This window comes from Heterocephalus glaber, unplaced genomic scaffold (genome assembly GCF_053883595.1).
Source record: "Heterocephalus glaber isolate CG9 unplaced genomic scaffold, H.glaber_assembly_v1.0 deba00001556, whole genome shotgun sequence".
NCBI lineage: Eukaryota > Metazoa > Chordata > Mammalia > Rodentia > Bathyergidae > Heterocephalus > Heterocephalus glaber.
This window is the reverse complement of record NW_028258347.1, coordinates 3713720-3740362: the sequence shown is the minus strand read 5'-3', so window position 1 is coordinate 3740362 and position 26643 is coordinate 3713720. Positions and strand designations below refer to the sequence as shown.

General features: G+C 42.9%; 2 protein-coding genes across 19 annotated transcripts in view; one reads left to right on the top strand and one right to left on the bottom strand.

The window, feature by feature from the left end:
- The first annotated feature begins 386 nt into the window (after positions 1–386).
- Positions 387–7053, top strand: Abra (actin binding Rho activating protein). Its single transcript, XM_004850281.3, has 2 exons — positions 387–1450; positions 5444–7053. The coding sequence occupies exons 1-2, from the start codon at positions 621–623 to the stop codon at positions 5919–5921; spliced, it is 1308 nt and encodes a 435-aa protein (XP_004850338.2). The 5' UTR covers positions 387–620; the 3' UTR covers positions 5922–7053.
- A 2575-nt stretch (positions 7054–9628) lies between these two features.
- Positions 9629–26643, bottom strand: part of Oxr1 (oxidation resistance 1) — a 335909-nt gene continuing 318894 nt past the window's right edge. For 14 of the 18 annotated variants that reach the window (XM_004850275.3, XM_087190810.1, XM_087190812.1 and 11 more), the window contains 6 exons: positions 20126–20206; positions 18259–18384; positions 17425–17577; positions 15488–15583; positions 14439–14512; positions 9629–11513 (listed from right to left, as the gene is read on the bottom strand). In XM_004850275.3, coding sequence (XP_004850332.1) covers positions 11378–11513; positions 14439–14512; positions 15488–15583; positions 17425–17577; positions 18259–18384; positions 20126–20206 — 666 coding nt within the window. In that variant the 3' untranslated portion in view covers positions 9629–11377. The remainder of the gene's footprint in view (positions 11514–14438; positions 14513–15487; positions 15584–17424; positions 17578–18258; positions 18385–20125; positions 20207–26643) is intronic. The other 4 variants (XM_087190807.1, XM_087190808.1, XM_087190813.1 and 1 more) reach the window with 1 other exon arrangement.

Genomic DNA, 26643 nt, shown 5'->3' with positions numbered 1-26643 from the left:
TTGCCTCTGTGAACCTTAAAGCCAACTTTAAAACAAAGCAGGGAGGAATTCTGTGTACTTCCGATAGCACTCATTTGTTTTGTCTCTATATATTTTAAACCAAATATTCAAAAAGATTTATAGCTTCTAAAATTCAATTAGCCTTTAACTATTTGAACTTGGTTTCCCTCTGGACTTTGATTTTTCTCATCTGGAAAATTGGATCCAATGATCTTCGAAGGTTTAAATTGAAGGCAAAAGAAAAATATAACATAGGATCTTTGGTAAGACTACAGGAGGTTCAAGCTTTGGGTTAGATTTGGGTTTGAGGCTCAGCAGTAGGCAGTTCAAATGCATTTTGCTCAGGTATAAAATGGGACCGAATAACAGCTGTATTACAGGCTGAGGTCTGGGAAAGCCCATACTGTTTTGGGTGCGGTTTGTACACACACCACAGGCTGCTGTAAGCGATAGGATCACGGTTTAAGGTCAAGGGAGACATAAGGCTGAGCACATGATCTGATCTAGTAATTTCTACTGTGGCACTTGGGGAAGGCAGGGAGGGAGCTTGTCACTGTCCTTCACCAGCGAGATGGCCCTCTGCCCGATGAAAACTGGAGCTGTCAGGGTTTAAAAAAAGAATGCCATCAGGGCAAAGGCACCACATCCTGGTGCCCAGTGCTTCTCATAGTTTCCACCGTCCCCGGGTCCCCTTCTCTGCCCACCCCTTCCTTCTATTTAAAGCCCGGGCTCTTCGCTGGGCCACGCTCACTTTAGACACACAGGCCTCAGGAGGGCCGGGTAGGGCAGGCGGCATGGCCCCCGGACAGAAGGAAAGAGAGGGGGGGCTGGGCAAGAGGAGCCTGCGCAAGGTGCGCACGGCCGCCCTGGTCATCAACCTGGCCCGTGGCTGGCAGCAGTGGGCCACGGAGAACAGCACCAGGCAGGCCCAGGAGCCCGCGGGCTGGGTGCCAGGAGGGACCCAGGATGCAGCCCCTGCTCCCCAGCCAGCTGTGCCCCCTGCTGCCCTGCAGGAAGCTCGGGGCACCACAAAGTCCCGGACCTCACAGCCTGGGGGGAACGAAAATGGACACAGCCCAGAGGAGGCCACTGAGGCCTCTCGCATCAGAAGGAAAGAGGTGAGCAAGAGCATCCTGAGCAAGGCCTGTGAGAGAGGGGGCGACGTGCGCGTCCTCAGCCGCAAGTACAAGCAGGAGGGTGGCCCCGCACAGCCTGAGGACGCCCTGGACAGGCTCCTCCACAGCCGCGAGTCCCCGACCCGCAGGAGGAAGTGTGGCCACCTGGTGTCGGCGCTGAGCAGGGGCTGGAAGGAGCTGGGGCGGGAGGCGTCCACGTGGAAGAGCGACAGTGTGGACACGGAGGACAGCGGCTACGGCGAGGCGGAGGAACAGCCGGAGCAGGAGGTGGCCCAGGCAGCCGCCACCACGATCAAGCGCCCCCTGGCCTCTCAGTAAGTGGACAAAGCCTGCACTCCGGCCCGGGGTCACTGGAGTCCAGGAGCAGGTCGGGATCTGAGAGGCCAGGAAGGCCCAAAGGGCAGTGCCACCCCACCGCAGACCAGAGCCGCTGGTCCCTGCCACTCCTGTCCAGGGTCCCCCGGAACGCCCTTGGCACTTCTGGAGTGAGGCTGCACGGGTGCCTTCTTGGGGTGGGGGATCCTGGTGCCTGGGGCCTCCTAAGTCTGTGTCCATGTCTGGCAGTGGGGTGACACTCCATGCCATGGGGGTCATGTAACAGTCATGCCGCGAAGCCCCTCGTGTGTTGGACCTCGGGCCTGCCCCTCCCCCCTTCAGGATGCCAGCAAGGTGGTTCTCAGGCCGGGGATGGGTGGCTAACCCCACCCTGCCTTCCGGGGTTGGGGACCTCGGGGACCCAGGGGACCCATGCAGCAGGCAGAGGGAGTCCCAGCTCTGCAGGGAACTCAGCCCAGGTCCAAGGCGGCCTTTGGCCTGAGAGCGGATCTCAACCGTTGCTCCAGAAAGGAAGGCGGTGCCACCATTCTGTCACTGACTGTCGGTTGTAGGCGCCTTTCTCTCCCAAAGGGCGGCTCCTGCCTCCCCTAGCCCAGTGCTCCGGCCAAGGACTCTTTCCTGGGATTCTGGGGAGCAGCCACGCGAAAGCAGAACCCAGGCCAGGCCTCAGACCAGCTTCGGGACACTGACTGAGGCGACCTCACTGCCTTCCGGTGTCAGGGTCCATGACTAATTAGCAAAGGGCAGGGCAGGAGGGTCAGCCTCCCCAGCACTGCGGGACCAGCCCCGCCCCAGGGCGCCTGGCCACAGCAGGCTCTAGCGTGGGGCTATGGGAGGCACCTCCACCTTCTCAGAGCCCCAGGTGCCAGGCATGTCCGTGCAGCACTGGGGAAGGGGCTCACCCGCCTGTGCAGGCCTCACCCCAGGCGGCAGGGCCGTGACAGAACGCGTCCCCACGTGCATAGCACACCCGGCCAGACAGCCGAGGCAAGAAGCAGGTTTAGGGAAGCGTTCTGGCGTGCAAAGCCAGACTTTCCCAGACCCATTACCGTGGCTGGGAGGTGCAGTTTTCTCACACAGCAGCATGGGGGAACTGCTGGATTGATTGTAAGAAGACTTAATTCCTAAAAAGGAAGAAACTGAGAAAGTGGAGCCGAATCCCATGTTGCTCCCCTAAAATATGTGTGATGTGTCAGTCCGATGCTTTGATTTCTTTCAACTTACACATAGATTTGTTTTAAAGCTTTTTAAGTAAGCTTTTTCACCTTTTCACCTGAAAATCTTAAAAACTGGATAATCTGGCACTAGATTCATTGGCTGACGTGATACCCAGGGTATAGAATTCCTAGTCCTAATTTAAACCTGGTATTTCTAGATTTTTTAAAAATTGAAAATATAAAGAATGTAGTGATTACAGAATTAGATGATTTTCCTTTGTTTCTCTTTTCTTATTACTGGGAGTTACAATTTGACAATGTAATGAGGTCAGAAAGTGATTCCTGTAAACCATAAGTGTTTCTTTTCTTCACAGATTCCCTACCATGACAACCCCTTCCCGTCTCCCAAGACACTGAGTTTTTACACTCAGGGAGTCTTAAGTTCCTATTTAAAAGTAGAAGAAAATAAAACCTACATCAGAGACCCATATAACATACAGTTTAAACAAATTATCTCTGGATGCTATTTTGAGAATTTCCTTATTTGTTTGGCTTCCTTGAAATTAGAAAATCAATACAATACCAAAAAAAAAAAGATTTAAAAAATTAACTGTCATGTGGATGCCATCATGATTTTCATTTGTCCATGTGCTACTGCCTTCTCCGGCCTGATGCACAAACGTTTCATGTAGTTACAACTGTGTCCTAAACTCAAATTTGTCTTGCTTGGGTTATTTTCACAAATGTGATGTCAGTGGTTATTTGTGGGTTTTTTCCATCACTGAAAATCTGACAGGTGCCTAAGACGGTGCCTAGTAGATGCCCTAGTAAGGGCTGGGGTCACAGCACCCCAAGCTCTACATGGGGAATGTTTTGCAGTGAGGGACGGACCACAGTTGGTGCTCAGGAGACAGAGCGACCTGGAGAACTCCACTGTGAACCTTCTCCTGGCGGACTTCAAGTCTCCTGGCGGGAGCCCCGGCCTCAAGGTCGTGGGACTTGGGTCCTGCCAAGACAAGGCAGCTGGGCTTTTTGTGAAGACGATGCCTGGCCTTGACCACCACGGCCTCAGGGGACAGGGTTCGCTCCGTCGTGGGCAGCTGAGCAGGGCCAGGTGACGGTGAGGACCAGGACGGAGGACGGCCTGCAGCACTGTCTCAGACGCAGAGCTGGAGAGCTGTCGTGACTGAGTGTAGTCTCTGTGTGCTGTGCCCTCCCGGTGAAGTCCGTCCTGGTTTTCTGCATGCGGCTACAGTGAAACTACGGAGCAAGGCCAGGGCAGGAGGAAAGCTCCCAGCGGGAGGCGCCAGCCAGCCCCCCGCCCCCTTCAGCGGGCAGTGCGACCTCGGCTCCCCCCCCCCCCCGCCCCGGCCCGCCCCGGTCTCCTGAGCTGAGGCAGCTGCCGACGGCCCTGCTCTTCAGAGCACGCCCAGGCCATCCCTGCAGAGCCTCCTGAATCCGGCCATGCTCGAGGCTGCGCCCCTGCCCGGGAGACCTGGAACACCTCAGGGAGAACGCAGCCGCGCTGTGCACTGTTCCGGGCTCCCACTCACAGTGGGTGCGGTGAGCACTGCGCCCGCAGAGCCCAGCAGGCCCCGCGCAGACGGCCTCCCCCCCCCACGGTGGCAGTGCTTCCGCCAGAGGCCGTGCCGGCGGACAGGGAGGGCAGGTGGCCGTGAGGATGAGGAGGGCGGCGAGGGGAACGCGGCCAGCAGACTGGAAATGGAGAAATGGTGGGGAGTTTGTTCTGGTTTTGTTTTTAAAGACAGGTTCTGACTGGTCCAGGCTAGCCTTGGGCCCACGGTCTTCCTGCCTCAGCCTCCTGAGTGCTGTGATGGCAGGCAGAACCACCACAACTGGCTGGCAGGGAAGTTTCTTAAAAGCGATATTTGATCATTTTAAAACTAGGCCTGCACCTTCATGATACCGCTGGTCCACCTTGCCAAACTGGGTTTGTTCCGATAAGAAAATGCATTCCAGGCTCACAGGGTACGCACGCACGCACGCACGCACGCATGCGCTTGCACCTGGAGAACTCACTGCTCGCTGGGCAGCGGCGGGCTGAGCGCAGCACCGCAGGCAGGGGAAGCGCGTGGAGCTCAGCCCACAGTTCTGCCTGCGCGCACTGCACCCAGAGCCCCTGCCGGGTGGCTCCAGCCACGCCCCTGCACCTCGCAGCACAGGCCGCCACCGCTTCAGTTTGGCGACGTGGGGAGTCCGTTTCCCCGGCACTGCCGCCTGTGGAGCAGGACTGCGGTACCGCGCCCAGACGGTGGGCAGCAGGAGCGGAGGCATTAGAAGAAGGCAGCGCAGCGCTGCTGGACTCTGTGAAACGGGAGGCCCTAAGGGTTTCCTGCATCACCGATACAGCGGTATCTACCTTCTCACCAGTCCCACGCGCGGCACCTCGACGTGACTGAACAGCGCAATGTACGTGCGGTGGTGTGAAGCTTGTCTTTGGGAAATAACCGATTTGGAGGTCCTCGAGGTGGATCCCCAGACACTGAGAGTAGTCCAGTTCCTAAGTGTCACTGCACGCAGCCTGAAGATACACATTCGCATGAATTCTGTGTAAGGAAGTTTATTTTTTCTTTAATTAGTGTAGTATCACTATCCTGGTTACTCACGGAGAACATAATCCGGAAGTGCATCCATACCAAGTGGTGGGCGCGCGTGCCTTTTCTTCCTTCCCAACTTCCGCTAGGGCGCGTGCACGTATTTACAATGAGCAAAGCCTAACGATGCGCTCTCGGACGCACGTGCAGGCACCTGCCACCACGCTGCTGTCCTGACCCTCCGCCCTCTCTCCCGCAGGGCCAGCAGGTACTCGGAGCAGCTCAGCTGCAAGGCCCACCGGAAGCTCAGCCAGGTGGGCAGCCTGAGGGGCCGGTGGCAGCAGTGGGCAGCCGAGCACATCCAGACCCAGAAGCTCAACCCCTTCAGTGAGGAGTTCGACTATGAGCTGGCCATGTCCAAGCGCCTGCACAGAGGGGACGAGGGCTACGGCCGGCCCAGGGCGGGCTCCAAGACTGCAGAGCGGGCCCAGCGCGCCGAGCAGCACATCCACCGTGAGATCATGGAGCTGTGCCTGGTCATCCGCACCATGGCGCGCCACAGACCGCCCAGCAGTGTGCAGGTCACCTTTGGAGAGCTCTTCGACAGATACGTGCGCATTTCCGACAAGGTGGTGGGCATCCTGCTGCGTGCCAGGAAGCACGGCCTGGTGCACTTTGAAGGAGAAATGCTGTGGCAGGGCCGCGATGACCATGTGGTCATCACCCTGCTGGAGTGATCAGGAGTCGCTGCCCTGCTGTTGTGAGCCTTCACCAAGTCAGATGCGGCCCACCCCACCCTACTGTTCAATGCCAGCCCATTACAAACTGAGGTGCAAGCTGCTCAGTGACAAGTTAGCACATATTAAACAGTTTTTACATAAATGAATTTTGCACTGTGTCTGAAGAAGCTTGAAGACAGCACACAGTAGACATTTCAGAATGCACTCACAGAATGTTATTAAGTGTAACAAAAGTGTTAATATTTAAAACTCCCCTTGCCTTCTCAGAGAAAAATACTTGGCTATCCCCTGAAAAAATTACTACAGATTTTAATTAAATCTTGCAGTTAGGAGGAATGTTGATTGCTGATAAAGATTGCAAAATATGTCAGTGTCGTTTTTTATGAAAAAAGATTCCAATCAATCTGGTTAAACTACAATTTTCCAAGAGGTTGGACCTGTATTACTTTTTAAATCGTTGCATCTCTGACAAGCTGCATCTTCAGTGAGGGGCGGAAGCTCCCATGCTTCCTCCGGGGGCCTGGACTCCCAGCCTCCCGCTCCAGAACAGGCGCAGCTGTGGCCACAGGACCAGCAGCGGTCACTTTCCCCACGGGGACTGGGCTCCCAGCCTCCCTGGGACTTCCTGGACCAGGATGTTTTCCTCGAAGTTTTAAGGAGTCATGCTGCTTACACTACGTCAAAGCACAACAAAAGAAAGACAAAGGCAGTAGGAGAATCTTATTGAATCATTGAATTAAAAACCAATTTAAGACATTTTGATTTTCTCTTGCATTTTAACACAGAAAATTTTGTCTAAAAGTCATGAAAAAGCAATATTAGTCCTACCAAGGTAAAAAAAAAAAAAAAAGGTACAGTCAACATGACAGCAGGGAGCCAACTGTTTCATGTAAACTGTTGCTTGTTAATTTCTCCTTGACTAGATTCAATGGCCTTATATAATCCTAAAAACAAAGTGGATAAAATGTGAGATACAACTCTTACCAAATTTGATCAAAGTTACAACACATCATTATACTATTTTGGTGGTAAATACAAGAAATTAGGTCAAATGATTATACCTCAAAATATGAAGTATTCATAATTGTGTTAGGTTTAAAATAAAACACACAGCAAACTACCTTAAGAATTACCTTTGCTTTGATGTATGATTCTCTTTCAAACTGAAAGTTCCATCATGTTCTGAAAGAAAATGTTTATTTTTGTTTCCAAAGCAGATTTATAAAATTATACACTAATGACAAATATTTCTTAGAATTTTGACACTGGTGTTATAGAAGTGAAACCTGTCAAAAAAATTTTTAAAAGGCATGAATATTTGCTGTACTTTTCATACTAATTTTAGATTATATTCCACAATACCATTCTCTTGTGTCTGAAATACAATAAAATTGTAGAGTACAACTTAGGTTTCTCCTAGAATCCACAGAACATTTGGAGCAATGCTTCAAGCAAGCGGTCCCTCACATTCAACTATAAATGGTAACTTTATGTAGCCATTGACAGAGATTATTCAAAATCAGTTTGAGTCTGAGGATGGAGTAAAAGCCCCATTCCTAGATACCCAGCACTCTGAATCAGGCCTGTGAACTCAGGAAGCTGGTCTCTGTGGTGGGGCGCCCATGGGGGTCACTGCACACTCTCGCGAGGTGTGTGTCATCCAAGAGCTGTTCCTGTGACACAGGAATAGCTCCTGGGTTGCCATTTTTTCTTTAATGTATGTTAAAATGCTGAATGTAGGGCTGGGGATTTAGCTCAGTGGTTTTGCCGCCTGCTGCGCAAGCACAAGGACCCGAGTTCGATCCCTGGTACCAAAAAAAAAAAAAAGTGCTGAATGTATTTTATGTAATTATAAGACCATGTGTTCTGTTTCCTGATCTGGAACCCCCAAAATACTCTATCCTCACCCGAATTATTATTATTCTAGAAACTGATAGGGACATTCACAACTGAAAAACTGAGGACCTTTTGACAAACAGTTGTACAACTTAGCAAACAAGCTTTAGTGAACATTTTTTTATCATCAAAGAGAATACAAACTAATTATATTTTATAATAGATAACTATAAATTCCTACTAATAGGTAGTATACAATTGAGTTCCCATTCTGCAGGGTTTTCCTGTTCCAAACTTTCAGATGAGTCCTGTATATTCTGCAGTGATGGTTTAAGATTGAAGATTTCCTTAAGTTTTCATCATAAACAGGTATTGAATCTTATTTTTTTTGCATCTACAGATGATACTATTTTTTTGTTAATATGATAAATAGCACATTAAAAATGTTACCTGCTCTAGCTTTTCCTAGAATAATTTGGTTATGAAATATTTTATATATTGTTGAATTTTATTTTTTTAGCTTTGCAGTTCTGATAGATTGTTCCATAATTTTCTATTTTGATGAATATTTTAACATTTTGGCATTAAGACAATTTCAGAAGTGTTCTTTCCTCACTGCCCTGGGAGAATTCATTTAAAACAAATAGTATTCTTACCTTAACAATCTAGAAAAATTACCCAGTGGAACCATCTGGGCCTGAGGTTTTTTGTGGGCAGGCTATTTTTTTTCCCTAACTGGCAGATTCAAATTCTATAATATAAAAATGTAATGCTTCTCCATTGTCCCTCTGTTGGCAAGGTTAGGGACACAAAGTCCAAATGTCTCTTTGGGGGGGGGACCGGGGATCGAACTCAGGACCTTGCGCCTGTGAGGCAGGTGGCGGAACCATGGAGCTAAGTCCCTGGCCCTGTCTCCTATCTCTTGAGGCCTGCAGTGCTTTTTTACATTCCTTATGATGGCCGCTGGAAATTAGACTATTCTCAGACTGTGTTGTGTATTTGTATTTAATCTTGACTTCTGCTTATATCTTTATTTTGTCCCACATTCTGCGGGTTTAGGTTCAGTTTAACTTCTTGAGATGGAAGTGTGCAGTCTTTCCTTCTGCCTGTCACTTAATGTCACGATACTGCAAACATCAACCTCAGAACCCTCTCTGGAACCTGGACTGCGATCTGTGAGGCGTTTCCCCCTTACATATAGCTTTCTGTGCAGCTGTTAGAGCATTCTGTCTTTCAGAGTGGAATACTGAGTCAGTTCTCCAACTTCCCGTGTCGCATTGGAGCATCCATGACCCGCGTCCTTCCACTGCCCCTGCCTGTCTCTCCTCTGGCCATCTGAAGCTTCTGAGTGCTGTCTTTAGCTTTCTGTCTGACACCTGAGCAACATTCAACTCCTAAATCTCTTCCAAGTCCAAGCTTCCTTCCTCATCGCCATTACCACTGTTCTTACCCGGACCGCATCACTTTGCTGCTTTCACCACAGCTCCTATCTTGCTCTTGTCTCCAGTCTTTCCTTCTGGAATCTATTTTTCAGAGATGCTCCCCTAGTGCAAGCTCCACCACATCTCTTGTCCACTCCGATGCTCTTCCTTGTCCCTGTGGGGTGAACGCCTTTCTTGGCAATGCATACACAGGGCTTGTCATGCACTCTCACCCACATGAAAAGTGTACTGTGAAAATATTAAACGATGCGCTTCTCCCATGTGCCAAGGCCCTCTTCCTGTCTCTGCAAACCGCAGTGCCGCCTCTAGCTCAACACAGCCTTTGCCACTACAACCCCCGCACCTACACAATGTGGGCTCAAACACAGATGACAGCGTGTTGATACATGAAAAGGACTTGATTATTAAATAAATCCAAACTCAAGATTGTATTTACGTATTTAATTTTATTTAGTATACACCACTATGACCTTATTGTAATTGAAATCCATTACGGGATTTTTAAAATTTTATTTTATGATTAGTCAACTCCACAAAGACAATAATACTGCTGTGGAAGACCAAAGGGAGAAAAAACCTGATGTATTTATTTACAATTCCCTATGCTGTAAACATGTAATCTATACACGGTTATTAACTTATAACGAGAGCATTACAGAGCCAAGGAAGGAACGCCCTGTGTCTCTATCCATATGCAGCCCTAGCATCTTAGCAGAATACTGGGTCTGCTTCTGATTAGTATTATGCTTTCTTTAGATTATTATCATCTCACCAAATATATTTAAGTATTTTTCAACTAAAACTATGTAAGCCAACATATTTGGCTTATAATTTCATTTTCAGAATAAAGTGCTATAAGCAACCTGGCAATCAACACTTTCTGTAAGAACGAAACTACTTTAAACATTAATTTACAAGATATACATGTTTATCTGGAATTGCTGAAATCTCAGCACAAAGTCACTGTCACATGAATAACAGCAGGGGTTTTTTTGGTTTTTTCTTTTTGCGTCACATGAAGCTTTGAAATTTAACTGACGAATTATTGCCACAATGGCTTATTATTGGTTTCCTACAAAAGAGGATAAGAACTACTAGTGTATTCTATCTTTTCATTTTTTTGAGGTCACTTGACAGTAAGTTTGCATATTCACCAAGTCTACTGAGCTACAATATTGTCTACTACAATCACTGCCCTTTGTAAGAGCAAATACTAATGAAAGTAACATATACCACTAAAAAAAGAAAAACACTTTTTTCCTTTTGAACAGAAAAAAGCCTATATTTTAGGGGCTGGTGTGCAACAAGGCTAAAACAATTAAACTATAAAACAGTATACCTGACACAGTAAGTTGAGAAATATGCAGCTGATGCATCCATGTGTGGTCTGTGTATTTATGATAATGCCCTATTAAGCTATAAATAGTAAATACTAGAATTTCTTGCTTAATATACTAAATCCAATAGAATCATTAAGTTCTCGTTCTCCTTTGTCAATTTGAGCTCTTTATCTGAGGAGCCAATGATGAAAGCATGAGCCCAAACCTGCAGATCATGTGCACTGCTGTACTCTTACAATCGGAATTCTCCTCAAATTCCATTTTCTTAAAATGAAATGGAGAGTACGTGCAAAATTAAGAAAGAGAATGTTATAGTGTGAATCGAAACTAGAACTCAGTGGTCTGTGAAGTGTGTGTTCTTTCGGCATGCGGTTGGTTCCTCTTTCGTAAGAGCAGGTGAGCAGCTCCACACGTCACCCGTGACACCTCACGTGGAGGAAGGTGTCATTCCCTCAGTGCCCGCATTACACTGTTCTAGTAACACAAACAATGGAATTTTAAAACTGGGATCAACAGAAGAGCACCATCCTATCAGAAGACTGAGAAAGCATGGATTGAAAACAAAGTGGTCACTATGATCAAAATGCTGTCAAAATTCAGACGAAAAAGCTATCACTCAGTGTGGACCCTGCCATAGGCTAACCCTAAGGAACTCTGGGACAGGAACGTGACTGGAAAAATAAACTCCAAAATTATAGCTGTAAGAAATGGTGACAGACTAATTTTAAAGCACGAGTGAAACGTTGTTACATTGTATTGCTTCTTGAACATTCCAAACAGTGCCTGTCCATGTCAGGTTTGGGCCATTATCCTGCTCAGAGAGACAGCACTGTACTTATTCAAAAGACCAGATTTCAATGTCTTGGATAAAGAAGTCTTCCTTTTTAGAAAGTGTATGATTCCCAAATGTTTTACAAGAATGGCTTCTTCCATGGTAGAGATCTCCATCAAGCCAAAGAGCAAATTCTCCTCTGCAATACATAAAAGTAACAATACCTTAATACTCATGCCATAAATTGTAAAATAATTTAAATGAGGCATTTCAGTATTCAACAGGCCTGAAACCATTAATTTTTCCAAACTCTTCCTTCTCTTTCCTACCCTGACAAGCAATTTTCTTTTGTTCTTATCCCAGTATAAAATCATTTATTTCCTATGCAGACCAAGGAATGAGTTATTTAAAATTAAATTCATACAGAATTAGTTTTTGAGACAAGTGCCACTCTGTAATTCTCTACTTGGCTTTATAAGTTTCTTTTGTCATATGATTTTAATATATTTAACGTGACTTCTTTAAGGTATGAACCTCTATATCATCTAAAAGTGCAATTAATGTTAAAAGTCTGGTGAATAAAGTTTATATTTCTTTAAAATATCCAGAAAGAGAAATTTTACTGTTAAAAATGATCAGTATGAGCAACTAGAATTTGTTTTCCCTAAGATGCTAAACTTTGTGAAAATAATTCTGGTTTTCTGAGTAAGAAGTAATTTAATAAAAGAGCTCAGTTTGAAAGGCTTCAAATGGATAAGGACATGATAATGAGATTCTTTATCAGAGGGACAGAACACAGGTATAACAGGAACTTAATAAAAGACAGATAATAAGGTCCAACTTATTTAACTGAAATGCAAACCTAGAGAGAAAATACACGCAATGACAGGACTGCTCTCCACCCTATGGGGAGCTTCTCTCGCCAATCAGAAGAGGCAAGTGGACAAAGAGTGCTCATTCTCACAGCGTTCAGAGATATTCCTGTCTCTAAACATCATCTTAGATATCACAGGAGAGTGAGACTTTTAAAAATATGACTAGTTACATTTCAGTGGAAACCCCCACACATCTGTGTGGCATTTAGAGCAGAGGAAAATTTAGGCTGTGAGGACCTTGTTTAAGGTCTCATGTGTAGTGTGAGACAGCTGGAATCCGAAGCAGGTCGTGTAACTGCACAGCCCATGGGAAGCCTGCCACATCATGACTTGATTTTGGGGAGTGCCTGAGGGTGCCCTCTGCCCCACCAAGGTTCATGTACTACAAGTGTGGTCCACAGTGCAGCTATGTTGAGAGGGGCGGAACATGTAAGAGGAAGGGCTAGCAGAAGCAATTTCCTCCCTAGGCAGGGCACCATCCCAGGCAGAGTCTCATGGGTTCCCATGGGACCTCGAACCATCCCTGTGAAAGGATCTGTTAGAGCAAGCCTCTTGCCTGAGCCTCCCAGCTTCCTGTCTTGCCAGGCAATCTCTGCTGCACAAGGCTGTTTTTCTTCCTACTTTTCTGCTATATTGTGATGGAGCTGCAGGGGCCCCTCAGCAAAGCCCAAACAGATCGGCTGCTCAATCTCAGACTTGCAGCCCCCAGATCTGTGAGCTAAATAAACCTCTTTTCTTTTAAGTACCCAGCTTCAGGTTTTTAGCTATAGCAACAGAAAATGGACTATGACATAAGGTTCCTGGTTAGAATTCTGGAGCATTCAGTTCCCATGGTTTCTATTTTCTAAATGTATACTTTTTCCCAAAAGATGGGAAATTTGTCTTCCTATCAAATGCTCCAATGGTTACTTTAGTTTGATGGAATCATGTTATGAAATCAAAATCCAGTTTCAGCAGACATCAGCTTCAAATTGTATCATGACTATGAGGCTTTCTTGGAGAGCTATAAGAATCACAAGTAAGAATACCACTTAGGGGAGAGCTAAATGATGCTCTCACCCTGCCAAAAAAGGTGTGAATAGGCCGGGGATTTAGCTCAGTGGTTTCACCGCCTGCTGTGCAAGCACAAGGACCCGAGTTTGAGCCCCGGTACCAAAAAAAAAAAGTGTGAATGGATCACATAAACCGTATATGTTGAGTCCAAAAACTAAAAAGTAACCTAGAAGGCTACTATAACCATGGTTACTTTTTAATCACCGTGATTGTCTCTTCGAAATACCTATTTATAAGGAAGTTGTAAGAAAATTTGTCAGAATCACCTAGGATGCTAAGTATTCTCATAGGCCAACAAGGCCTGAAAAAATTAGAATGACAGACCCTTAATTATAGGGTACGGTAACATAACATGCTTACAAGCCTGGACACCATTCAGCGCCTGTGTCCGACAGCACCAAGGAAGGAACTGGTTCCTAAGCCCTGTCTGAGAAGCAGGGTCTGTCCGGGAGCAGCACAGGCTGTCTCTCAACACCACAAAAAAGAATCAAGCTCCTCCCAGTGCTCGGGACGCCAAAAGTATCCACTGGATTGACCCGTACTGCTCAAACAGGCCAAAACCCTGATCATTCAGGGGTCACCAAAAGTTTTTGTGGGAAAACAAATCTCTCCTATTGTCTAAAACATTAATCAAAATAGTTTCCAGAGAAAACTAATAGGATCACTCTTAGATTTGTCCTACACATTGGGAAAAATGACATCCCACCATGTTATATGTGAGAATTTGAGAAGTTCAAAGGTAGTAAGGTGGTTAGTTTCCTTTCAAATATCAAAGAGCTACTATACTCTAAGGTAAGAAGTTTAAAGGGAATGAACTAAATAGCATTTAAAAATGAAGAAACAAATACTTTACCAACTTTCAAATACTATACTTGGGTATCTTCTTATAAATATACTTTCTTTGCCATAACCTACAAGTCTGGATTCTAATGTCAGGATTTTCCAAAGACAACTGATTTATAAATAATCCCAAAGCATTCTCCAAGTTTCTTCAAAAGAGATTAGCAAATGAAAATATATTCTTTTAAGATCATAATATACAACGTATTTACCATTGTTATTCTCTAATAATTTTTGTTATGAAAACTTATTTTTTCATAGAATGGCTTTTATATTTTCTTTATTAATATCAACTTCTATTACATTAAAATAAAAAATTTTTTAAAATCTCATGGTGAAATGCTCAAGAGACTTACCCTCCACCACCAAAAGCTAATGAATCCATGTCTCCTTTGATAAAAAACATATTATCTCCCGTCCACTTAAAGACCTATAAGAATGGAAAAAAAGCTTGACATGTACAGCTGACAATGGTCACTAAACAGCTAGTTCTCCCAAACCCAGGGATTGGCAAAGTCTACCCTAAGTAACTCCTACAGCTCAGCCCAGCAGGGCCCCAGCGCTTTGGGTTTCAGAGGTGTCTGTGTGACCAGCCCCGAAAGCACGCCCTGCCCTGTAAGGCTGCTTATCTCACTTCCTCAAATATTTTGTTAGCTCCTTAGACACACTTCTCTCTTCTGACATTAGTTTTTCTTTTAACACTAAATATAAATGTACAGTACTCGGAAACAGGGCCAAGGTCTTTTCTTCAGGTATGGATTTGGTATTCATCATTCTTACAGTGATCACACTTATGATACATATTTATATTTCCAGTTTCAATTTCTCTGAAGAAAAGTAAAACGTTAAAAACATTTGAGAAATCTGAGAACAAAACTAGCCATTAATATTCTTAAATATTTGTTCTAATCTTTTCTGTGTGTTTTACCTAAACCTAATATAACAGCAATATGTAGAACCTCAGCTTTACCATGGTTTTCAAAAGTATTCATTATCGTTTTCAATAAATCTTTTTAACACTGGTATTTTCACAGTAAATGTCACTTAATTAATGTTATTATAGCTATGAGGTAGCAACCTCATAACAAGGTTTGAGAATAAGGAGGAGCTTAGGAAGCCTGTAGCGATGACAGACTCGGGTGTATCAACGGGTACGCATTGCCCAGAGAACGGAAAGCACTGGCAAGCACAGGCGTTTAAGAGAACTTCTGCCGTGTTAGCTGGTCCTTCCTATTTTGTTCATAGACACCTCTGGTAAAGAACACACACTCTTATTTTTAACGGACAATGTTAATCCTGTTAGGGAAAATCTCACATTTGAACCTAAATGACCATGAACCGAAGTGTGTGTTTTCTTTGCTATGCCATCTCTTTATGTAAACAGATACACAACAGTATTCCTTACCTCAAACTCTGGACAGAATGTGAACACAAAGGTCTCTCCCGTCCCATAAAAGCCATCGCTCACTTTGAATGGCTCCGATGCTAATGCCCCAAAGACCTAGGGATTACAAAGGGATGTTCAAGAACACGGCTATCAATTTGTTTCATTAAGCATTACCCTCATTATTTATGCTTAAATAAAATGCAAAAAATTGAAATCTGGAATACTTTATGCACTTGTTCTTAAAAAGAGAAAAATGATATATCATTCACATTCTCATCATATGCAAAACACATCAACTTCTTAATAGGGAAAATTGAGATGTTTCCTAACTTTGAAATCTAAAAAGATATTTATTATAACAGTTAAGTAGACAGTTTAAAAAGTGGTAAATACATTTCAGGAGGACTTACATGGGTGATGTATATATAATAAGGATAACATTCTGTCACAGTGCTGAGAAAAGCAAAAATCCTCCAGTCCAGATAAATATTCTAGTACTAAAATACAAGTTACTGTTTTCTGTATCATTAGAAAACCGGGATCCCATGCGTAGGCTCTGTTTTGGGCTGTTGGTCCTTCAGCCTTGGCCGTGTATGGCACACAGCAGATGGCCTGGCATCAGGAGTGATGACCACGAGACAGTGGGATGCGCTGCTTCAGTGCCTGGGCCCTCAGCTGCACATCACAGCAGGACATCAGAGGCTGGCAGGTGATTTCTGGAGTTACTCTCTCTCCTCACAGTCTTTCTTTACACTTCTAATTTTTAAAAGATGTTCTGACTGAAACGTTAATCTATATATACAGGGAAGTAAGTCCATGAAATGCAAAAACACAGTCACTGTGGAATCATCACAAAGCCAAGCCCCCCATGACATTCAGACCCGACACAGAGCACTGGTGAGAAGCTTGAGAAGCTCCCCCGTGCCTCTTCCGAGAGCAGCAGCCTAGCACCACACAGACACAGCCTGCCCACTCATGGACAGCCTGAGTGGAATCACGGTGCCCTCCTCTTCACTGGGTGATTTCCATCTAGACCACGCGTGTGACCCTCCCCTGTGCCATGGCTGTAGCAGGAATGCACTCTACCAGAGCCTTTGCTTGAACATATGACCTTGGGCGAGTTAACTCCAAGCAGGGAAGACTGTGTTAACCTCCTCGGGCACTAATGATCAAACGGTGTAACACAGCTGAGCTGACCAGTCAAGCACACAGCACACAGCAGACAGCAAAGCTACCAATGTCACCAGCAATCCGTTTTAATCAACATTGCTGACTCACTTTCTCCTTCCTCTCCAGTGAGCTGAACTGACCCCTCCAAAGCTAAGGGCAAACCAATGTTTCTCTCTTGTCTATGGTTTTGTTCTTCCTATTACTATTAAACAATCCATTTTTAAAACCGTACTGGGAATTGAACCCAGGGCCTCTGCACTGAGTTACATACCCCCAAAACTTTTTAGTTTTTACTCTGAGACAGAGTCTCACTAAGTTGCTAAGCTGCCCGGGCTGGGCTCGAATTTGCCACCTTCCTGCCTCAGCCTCCCAGAGTGCTAGGACACAGGCCTGTGCCACCACAACCAACTGCAATCACCTTTATCCATCACAATGCTACCCGGGCTTCGCGACTGTCAACCCTTGCCCTTCCTACGAACCTCACTGATATGAATAACTCTTTAAACCCCACTTTCACTCTTTTTTGGATCTTACTATACTTAGTATATTTTGCTCAATATCAAGATATTCATAGAATTAGATGTTCTTCTCTAACACACCAAAATCGGTGAAGACAAAACTCCTCGTTATTCATATTCATGTTCATATTACTCACATTTATCCTCTATTCCACTCAGCAGAAACTTGCATCTTATAACTACCCCATAATTACCACTTACACAGTACAATGTGCTGTTGAAATAATTTCTCTCATGACAGGGTTCCTGCGCAGTTAGTGTTCCTACCTGGCCGTCACTGTCTTTGATCACCAGCAGCACCGGGGTGTCCAGACCCGCCATTGCCCTGTAGAGGGTCTTCAGGCTGGTGCCGTGCTTGCCCGTCCCATAGACCAGAGTCCACGGGTAGCCAATGGTTCTTGGTGGAAGATGCTTGGTGAGCTTAGGGGGGAAATGCCAGCTTTTACTCAATAGCTTATTATCAGTATACAGGATACTAACAGGAGTTGGAACTTATTGTACTTAGAAAATGCAGGCTAGAAAAAGAAAAACCAGTAGTTTATCATTCTCAAAGATCCTGAGATACTTGAAATTTAATCATGTATTTCTCAGCATGAAATATTAGTTTTCCAGTAGGAAAAGATTCATGAAGAACCAGAGGTAAGAAAAACAGATTACTTTTGCTTGTGCCCACTGTACTGAACTATCAAAAATTAGATGGGCTGCTCCCTGATTACTGAAACACTTTTCAGATCATGGGCTCTGGAGCCAGATAATCAGGGTTCAAAATCAGGCTTCAGTAACTTAATCCATGTGAACAATTTCTTCACTTATAAAAATTCTGCACACTGACAACACCCAACTCCTACAGCTGTTGTCAGGACCACATGAGATAAAACACGGGCAGTGACAGCATAGAGGGACAGACCAAGCGCGGGTCTCGACCCAGGCTGGCCTGGGCTGCTGTGGGTCACTCTCTTAGCGTCACTTATATCCAGCTGCTCCTCCCTCTGTTAACACCAGTTGCTGAGCTTTGGTGCCTTCCTCTTCAGGCCAGAGGAGCAGCAGCTACAACCCGGAGAACAGAACACACCCAACATGCATGCGCACAGATGGTCACACCTTCTCGATATGGTCTGGCTGCAGGAGCTCGCTGGGGTCACTGAGGTTGGGTCGGAAAGATTCAGACTCCAGCTCTGCTTTTGCGGGAGCCGCCTGCTTTGAGCTGATGTCTTCCCTGGTGGTGATCTGAGAAGGAAACGGGAGCAGTGCGTTACTACACGATTCCGACAAGCTCTCCAGAGTTTGTCTTTCGCGTTAAGTAACATTTTATACCTCAGGACTGAAGCTTTAGCTTAGGGTTTGATAAGGCTAAGATGCCCACCACCAGTGGTGTGTCCAATACAGAGAAAGACCTTCAGACAATTCTCATCCACTGCGTGAGCAAGAACCAGTAATGAATTTACCGGTCGCGAGAGTCTATTTGGACTAAGGAGTCCCACGTAATGGGACACAGTTCCACGCAAACTTTAGCCCTTGAAGCGCGAAACTAAGTAGCTAATTGAGTGCTACTTAAAATATGTAGGATTACTTTTTCATACTAAACTTAACATTTGTCAAAAACAATTATGAAATCTTCCCGGGAATCAAAACATTAAAGAACAATAAAATAAAAAGCATGTCATTTTCTTCTCCTTCGTATGTCTACACTTATTTGCTTCACTGAAAAAGTTCCCATTCTTAAAAATGCCTTCAGTTTTTAACTTTTAAACACTACATTTTTTTCTATTTGAAACAATAAATTTTGAAGTTAATTTGTTCACAATTTAAAAAAAAAAATTAGATCTCCTGCTTTGCTTGGTATATTCTTAAAATGATAAAATGTTAGCTTAAATGTTAAAAATGTTGATTGACCTTTTAAAAACTTACTACTATACAGTCTATTCTGTTAGTACTTACTTTTTGTATTAATTTTAATATATAAACATTAGAAAATAAAGGATATGAAACATAACTATTATTGATCAAACCTTTAAGTTGGAAAATACACAGAATTCTGTGGAGCAGATCACTAAAATGAAGCAGAGCCCGGCAGCTAACTCCACACGGGAATGGAATAGCTGGGTTACTCTGGCCTCTAGTGTATCTCTTGGCAGATCTGCACGGTGCCTGTCTTCAACAAGTACATGCTATACAACTGCACTGTATATGATGAGAAGCTAAATGTGAATGCTTTCACATCATCAGTGATGTGAAAATTTAAAGAAAAAAGAAAAAGAAATCCAAGGCAGCATGAAAAGAAAAGAAAAATACCAGCAGGTCTAGCAAAGCCATGAAAACATACCTTAGCTTACACTAAGATGCTGGAGACACACAGCTGATAATGCACACATTGAAAAATGAGTTTTCAATTGGATATCTCATTTTTTAAAAAAATCATGAAGATTATTTCATGCAATTTTAAATAATTTATCTCATTCTGGTGCCTGATTTATACTATTCCAGAGTATTTCTTATACCAATTAAGAATATCTCAAGAACAAAAAGAATTTTTCCCCTTATGATATGTGATGTGGAGTTATAACAACTGAAATAGCCTTAAAGAAGAGAAAAAAAAATTAAGCCTTGCTGCCCATTAAATTTAAAAAATTGTCCTATAAACCCACATTTTCGATTCTGTTTCATAGTAAATCTCGAATCTCAGGCATTCTTCCAATGTTAAACATGAATGAAAACTCATCACTCAAGGAAACACAGTTCTGAAGTGACAGAAAATTATTCTGAATACTTTTCAAATGAAAAGATGACAGAAAAGAATCCCACAGATCTCTAAAGCAATACTACATTCTTCAGTACAAAAAGAATTTTCTGATGGGTTACTTTAGTGCTGGAGTCAAAACAAAGCTGTCAAATGTGACATCTTCCCTGACAAAGGACACTAAAGCCCAGGAGTACTTAATCTCCGGAGGGTGGGAACTATGGAGGGCACCTGGAGACGTCTGCAGAGAGTGCGAAGTTCTTCAGTATTTAGAGCATCGATCCTGCGGTGATACTCAGCCACTGACACTACCTGAATGTGGAGACAGGAAGACAATAATTCCACTGACAGTTGAGAAAAATATCCCAAAACAAAGAAAATCAGAGTGGGCAGGGAGAGAGGGAGGGAGAGAAAAGAGAGCAAAGAGAAAAGAAAAAACGAGAAATTTAAATGGGGAAAAGAACTGTAATCAGGAATTGTTTTCCCACTCCACGCTGAAAAGTCAAGAGATTTATCTATCAAACTCGAGAGAAACACACAAGAATGAGTTTCACCACTACATCCAACAAATTGGAAACAAAGGATTTATTTTATGGACTACTTCATATAGACTGGACTTGACATAACAGATATTGCAGTTTTTATATAGCAAACACTATGTAAACTATAACATGCTTTACTAACATCAAAGAGAACATCTAAAAATCTCCTAGTCTTGCAGCTCACAAGAAAGTGGTGGTTTCAACCATCTCCTCAAACCAACTGAGCTCAAACATTACATCCTAACGGTCTCGAGGGAAGAATTTTTTCCAGGTGCAGGTGATGAACATACCCATCTGTGTCAGAGAGAAAGAGGGAAAGGGGGCAAACAAAAGGACACTGAAAACCAAGGCAAGAAAAAAGTAAGCTCAACACAGTTGAAATTTAAATTTCCCAAAGCATGTCTAATCCACAGCACCTTCTCAGGCATGTCTACCTTAGTCTTTTACGCATTTTCTAGTTTTTGCTTTTTTGTTATGTGTGACTAAGGCTTAACAACTTTGCTAAAGCCTAATCTCCTCAGGGAATTCTCTATCTTCCTTAAGTGCCTGGATCATGCTCTTGCTTGGTGAGGAATTTGAAAGCCACATATGACAGATCTGTATGTATAGAAAATCCACACAAACAAAAACCCACAAGTTTCTTCAGATTGACACAACAGTTACAGCTTTTTCAGATGACGACATAATTACAAAACTGTTTGCAGAACACAGTGAACAAACGGCATCCTAGACAAGCACCGGTTCCCTGAGCTGTGGCACCCTGGCTGCAGCCCACATGCACGGAGACCACCCAACCCAGAGAGGTAGACTCCTAAGGCAGGTCGCCAACTATGCACAGCTTGCTGAAAGCTACAAAGATAAGAGAAAAAAGGAAGACAATCAGGACAGATTTCTACTCTGGCCACGAGTACGATAATGAGTTCTGTGAGCAACAAGGCATCCAACCTGGAAGTCCATCTGGACTCACTGGCTCGTCCAGGGGTTTCTCCCTCCAGCACAGGTGGGGTCACAGGAATAGACCAGAGGATCTGAGTGTTGATTAAGTGAGGAGACAGCCGAGTACAGTGCCTAACATTCTAGTAAGAATAACTACTCTTTACATTTTTACTCCATCTCTTTTTATCAATTACCCTAAGGATTAAATAACAGTGGCTGAAGAGACTCCTTATTTATTTTTGGCATTCAAATATTTTAGGTTTGAGATTAACTAATTTATATATTTTGAATGGTTGATCTCAAAATATTACAGCATTAGGTAAAAATAATAAAGATCTTTCAGTTAAAAACAGAATTTTCAATAAAGAAATATCAGGTACTAAAAATGAAAAATCATAGCCATGGTTTTCTTTGGCCAGAAAAAGAAGTCTTTATAAAATATTTAATGGACAATTATATATTTTTTTTCTTTTTTCCATGGTATCCCTTAGACAAGAACTCTCAAATCATGAGACTTACCTAATCCTCTGCATCCTTCCAGTTAACCCTATTCTTTTATGTGTTTATGAACCAAATTCCACTCTTTGGATGGAAGGAAACTGAGTCATGCTTACAAGCTGGATCAGTTACAGTCTATGTATCATCAAGGGTAGCAATGAATGAAGAACAATCAACAGCCATCCTGAGTCTAAGCTCATACTGTGGTAAAGCAATTTCTTTAATGTCACAAATCCACCTTCCCATTTATACTTTTTGAACTGTAGTTTTCCTAGGACTTAAAAAATTACAGCCCCTCAAACCCTAACATTTACTCGTATCTTGATGATTGAAGATACAGGAAATTGTCATAAGAAAGTTTGAATTAAAGAGGAAAATGAATACAAAAATATACTTCCACCTTTAAAAAAATGGGTATAAAGTGATGCAGATTTCTAGAATATGTAATAGAACTTGAATTAGTCTTACATTAAATTTTGTGCACTTGATAAAACAGATTTTGTTACTGTGCCCCAAAGATTACACCTAGTAGCCAAAAGACACACTCCCTTAGATGTCCCACCTCACACTCCTAATTATCAGGGTACACACTGAGGAAACCAAGCCCTCTCTAAGAACAGTCATTACCTGCCTAAGTGGTTACTGAGTGGTAACGATCTGTGGCCTGACCGAAGAGCCGAGTGCCACCCTCCATCCAGCCTTTCCAGTCTCTGACCGAGGACCCTCACACATGGCTACTATTTTCTGAAACATTTCCACAGAATCACAGAATAGTCATGTAGGATTAAATTCACCCATCTCTGTTACACATGGCCAGGGAACGGCAATCCAAAAAGTAAAGAAAATGGGCAGCTGCTGGGAGGCCTGCGAACATGAACACGTTCGCCTAGGAGACACGTTGCTCAGTGCCCACCTGGCCCACGTCCTCCTTCTGGAGACTCCAGCGGTCCCTCTGACTCGATCCAAACTCCCCAGTCTCCTCTTCCTCCACTTGCCTTGCAAACTAAGGAAAGTCTCATAGGTATCTGTGATTGTGCCAGATTTTACACTCTCTTAGTAAAACATGTGATAGGAAGAAAAGTGCTATTAACCATCGTTATGTAGACTTAACCATGGTATTCCAAACATATGTTAAAGAAGGAGGAACTACAAGTCTCAGCTACTGTCACTAACAAAACGGGACTATAACAGCATGTCCAAAGTCACATAAGCTTGCGCTTCATCATACACAGCAGTCTTCATTCTTACTTCACAAAGTAAGACCTGGATTGCAATAAACCTGCATTTCATTTTGCCTAATTAAAACTATTGTTTTAAAAATAACCCTTCGTGGAACTACAATAAAAGAGATATAAGAAAAAAAATAAAACCTCACAAATTAGATAACTGAAAAACAGAATTGTTAGAGGAACAAAATACTAAAAGCAGAATGAATTAAAAGTAAACACATTACGATAGTTTGGATTTGAACAAATCTTCTGCATCTAAACATCACTTCCTAATAAAATATATTTGCAGATGACAAAGATTTTAACAAGAAAGCAGACCTAGTCACTGTCCTTCTAGTGAAACAGAAACCTATACTTAGAACCACTGAGTTACAATATGCATGCACTGTATTAGCTCCCTGAACAAAAACTATAAAAACAGTCTCATAAAAAAGTAATAATCTTGTGTACTTCAAGAGTATCAGGGGAGAAGAACACTCACTACATAATCTTGAATCTCAGTATTCTGTATAATCTGAGGAACGAGAATATAGTTTTGAAATAAAAAAGTAAGGGTTTCTTTGCCCAACATTTAATTCCTTTGGATCTGTTTGTCTTTTGATAAATGAATATAAATTTATATACTGAGTTAATGGGGTTTTTGTGAAACTTATCTTTTCCATTAGTTAAAACTTAAAAGGATAATATTATAAAGTTTTAAAATTAATATTCAATATGATTTTAAATTACTGACCTCCTGTTTCATTCAATTTGTTCTTCCAGTTTTATCCTTGACTTCAATGAATATTTTAAAGCATCTACGTATATCTCACCATTCAAAAAATAAAAGTAGAAACCCAACACCAAGCTCAAGTCCCATGTGAGCCAATGACTCTGAAAGATGATTAATAGACACAGCACAGTCTGTGAGGGATACATAATCCCGGGGCTGGTGCTCACAAGGTAATTTAACTTCACAAAGCCCAACACAAGTAACTGAAACACTGAACCAACTCAGGTGTTGAAAGTATCAGACATAAACTATGTGTGGAAATGCTAAAAACGAAACAAAACAAAAAACACCCAAAAACCAAGCAAGCAAGAAGATTAAAAATTGAAAAGCACATCTAGAAAATAACCAAATAGAACTTTTATGGAATAGTAACTGTAGAAAATATTTGTAGAAAATCAACCAATTAAAAAGCTGACGTGATTCAGCAAACTAGGAAACAGCTGAAATTACCTACAATAATTACTGAGAACAAGGAGATGGTAAAAAAAAAAGAGAATGGGAGACTTGTGAATAGTAAGATATGGTCTAAATCTGATCCCATCAGATCTCACCAAAAACAAAACATCTAAGCTAATACTTGAGAATTTTCCAGAATTAAGACAAGAATCTATAGATTCTAGAAGTGCTCTGTGAACCCTACAGAAGAAATAAGTAAACAGCACTCTCAGTAAAAATCCTAGCACAGTACCTAAAGAGACATCATTAATGGTAATCAGTGAACAAATTTCCAAACTCTAATGGAGCAGGAAGCAAGCTTGCTCAGGGCCAGCACAAACCTGCTCAGGACAGCCTTATCCCAGGCCCCAGGCCCTCATTTCAGCAAACAGGAGCTGAAGGATGGAGGATGCTCACAATGAAAGGTCATAAAACACACAACCCCCCGAGGCAGAAATTAAATGGTCAATCTAGAATTGTTCATTGAAGCAAACTATTTTACAAGATGTGGGAAATAAAAATACACCTGTCTCTCTCAGCAACCACAAGGAACTGAATCCTGTACAGACACAAAATTTAGATGTTCAGGCTCCTCGGATAAAACGGTGTGATATTTGTATAAAATCGATTCACATCTTCTCATAGACTTTATCATTGCTAGATTACTTATAATACTTAGTACAATTATCAATGCTTGGCAAAAGCTACTGTATTGTTTGGGAATATGACAAAAAAGTCTGTACATAATTAGTACAGACCATTTTAAAACATTTATTTCATGTATTTACTAGAATATGTTTGTGATACAAAACAGTTATATTTGTTTTGGGGAATTAATTCATATCTATCATATCTTGGTCATTTTTTTGTCTTCTCAAATATTTATAATTTCTTTATGGTGAAAACTTTCAAAATACTTTATTCTATCTTTGTGAAGTGTACAAAACATTATGTTGTTAGTAGTCACCCTACCATCCAATAGCACAGCACAACTTCTTGATCCTCTTTGTGACATAATAACCAGTGATTAACCTTTTTCCATCCCCCCTCCCTTTACTATACTGAATCGCCATTAACCACCACACTTATTTCAAGTCTTATGAGATTTTTAATTATTTATTTATGTTAGTGCTGAGACTCAATCCCAAGATCTCATATATGCTAGAAAAGCACTTTGTCATTGTCTTAGTTACCTTGTTGTCTCTGAGACAATATACTCAACACCTGCAAGTTAAAGGAGGAAAGGTTTATGTTAGCTCACAGTTTGCCAAGTTTCAGTCCATAGTCAGCTGGCCCCAATGTAGGGAAACATGGCAGAGAGCCATGACAAGGAGGAATAGTCCATGGGATGGCAGACAGGAAGCAGTGTGTCTTTCTTCTTCCTTCCCTTTTTATTCCATCCTGGCTACAAGCCTATAATGGTTGGTGGCCAATATAGGTTGGTTACACTGCAGTAAATCCATCATCCACACCCAGAACTATGCTAAAGCAACCAGTGGACTTTTAGTATTGCACACTCACGATCCAGCCACCTCCCAAAAGCCCCACCTATGGGCACATGAAGCTTTGGAGGGATATCTAGATATAAGCTATAATATTTCATTCCTAGCCCCCAAAAGACTCATGCAAAAGGAATTTAGTCCATCTCTAATAAGAGTTGTCAAAATCCTGACCATTTCACCATCGCTCAAAAGTCCAAGTCCAAATTCTCTTCTGAGATTTAAGGCAAACTCTTAACTGTGAGGCCTTATTTTGGCTTTAGGAGGTAGGTACACCACATATGGGTATAGAAAAATGCTAAATTGCTCCTTAATACATTCCAAAGGAGTACAAGGTTCAGATATGGAGTTCCCCATCTCCTACCAGTAATCTCGGTGGAAGACCTCCAAAATGATACAGGGGGAAGACGCAACTCCCAAACTTTCTAGATATCTGAAGTGCAAGTTCGTGTTCTCTAAAATCGAAGAATGAATTCTAGGAACAATGAAGGTTAAGAGTAGAAAAACATTAGAGAGAAAGATAGCTTCTGTCTAAGAAAGACAGAGGGGGGCTAGAAAGTGGGTTTCTCCTCTTAGTGATTTTTTAATCCTTGCCTTGCCCACCCTATCCTCTTCCCCTTTCCCAGATACCCTTCTCTACCTTCAAAACATCAGCCTCCCTGTTTCCTACCATCTCTCCTTTATTTTGCTCTTTAAATTATTCATATTTTGGGTTTCTCATATAAGAAAAACCATGTGATATTTAGCTTTCACTGCATGTCTTACTACATTAAACATTATCATCTCAAGTTCCATTCATTTTCCTACAAAAAATCTCAAATTTATCCTTCTTTCTGGC

Excerpts from the sequence above, each read along its gene's own strand:
- Abra (XM_004850281.3), top strand. The coding sequence starts at position 621 with ATGCCATCAGGGCAAAGGCACCACATCCTGGTGCCCAGTGCTTCTCAT. Across the intron at positions 1,451-5,443 it reads AAGCGCCCCCTGGCCTCTCA|GGCCAGCAGGTACTCGGAGC; the intron begins GTAAGTGGACAA and ends TCTCTCCCGCAG.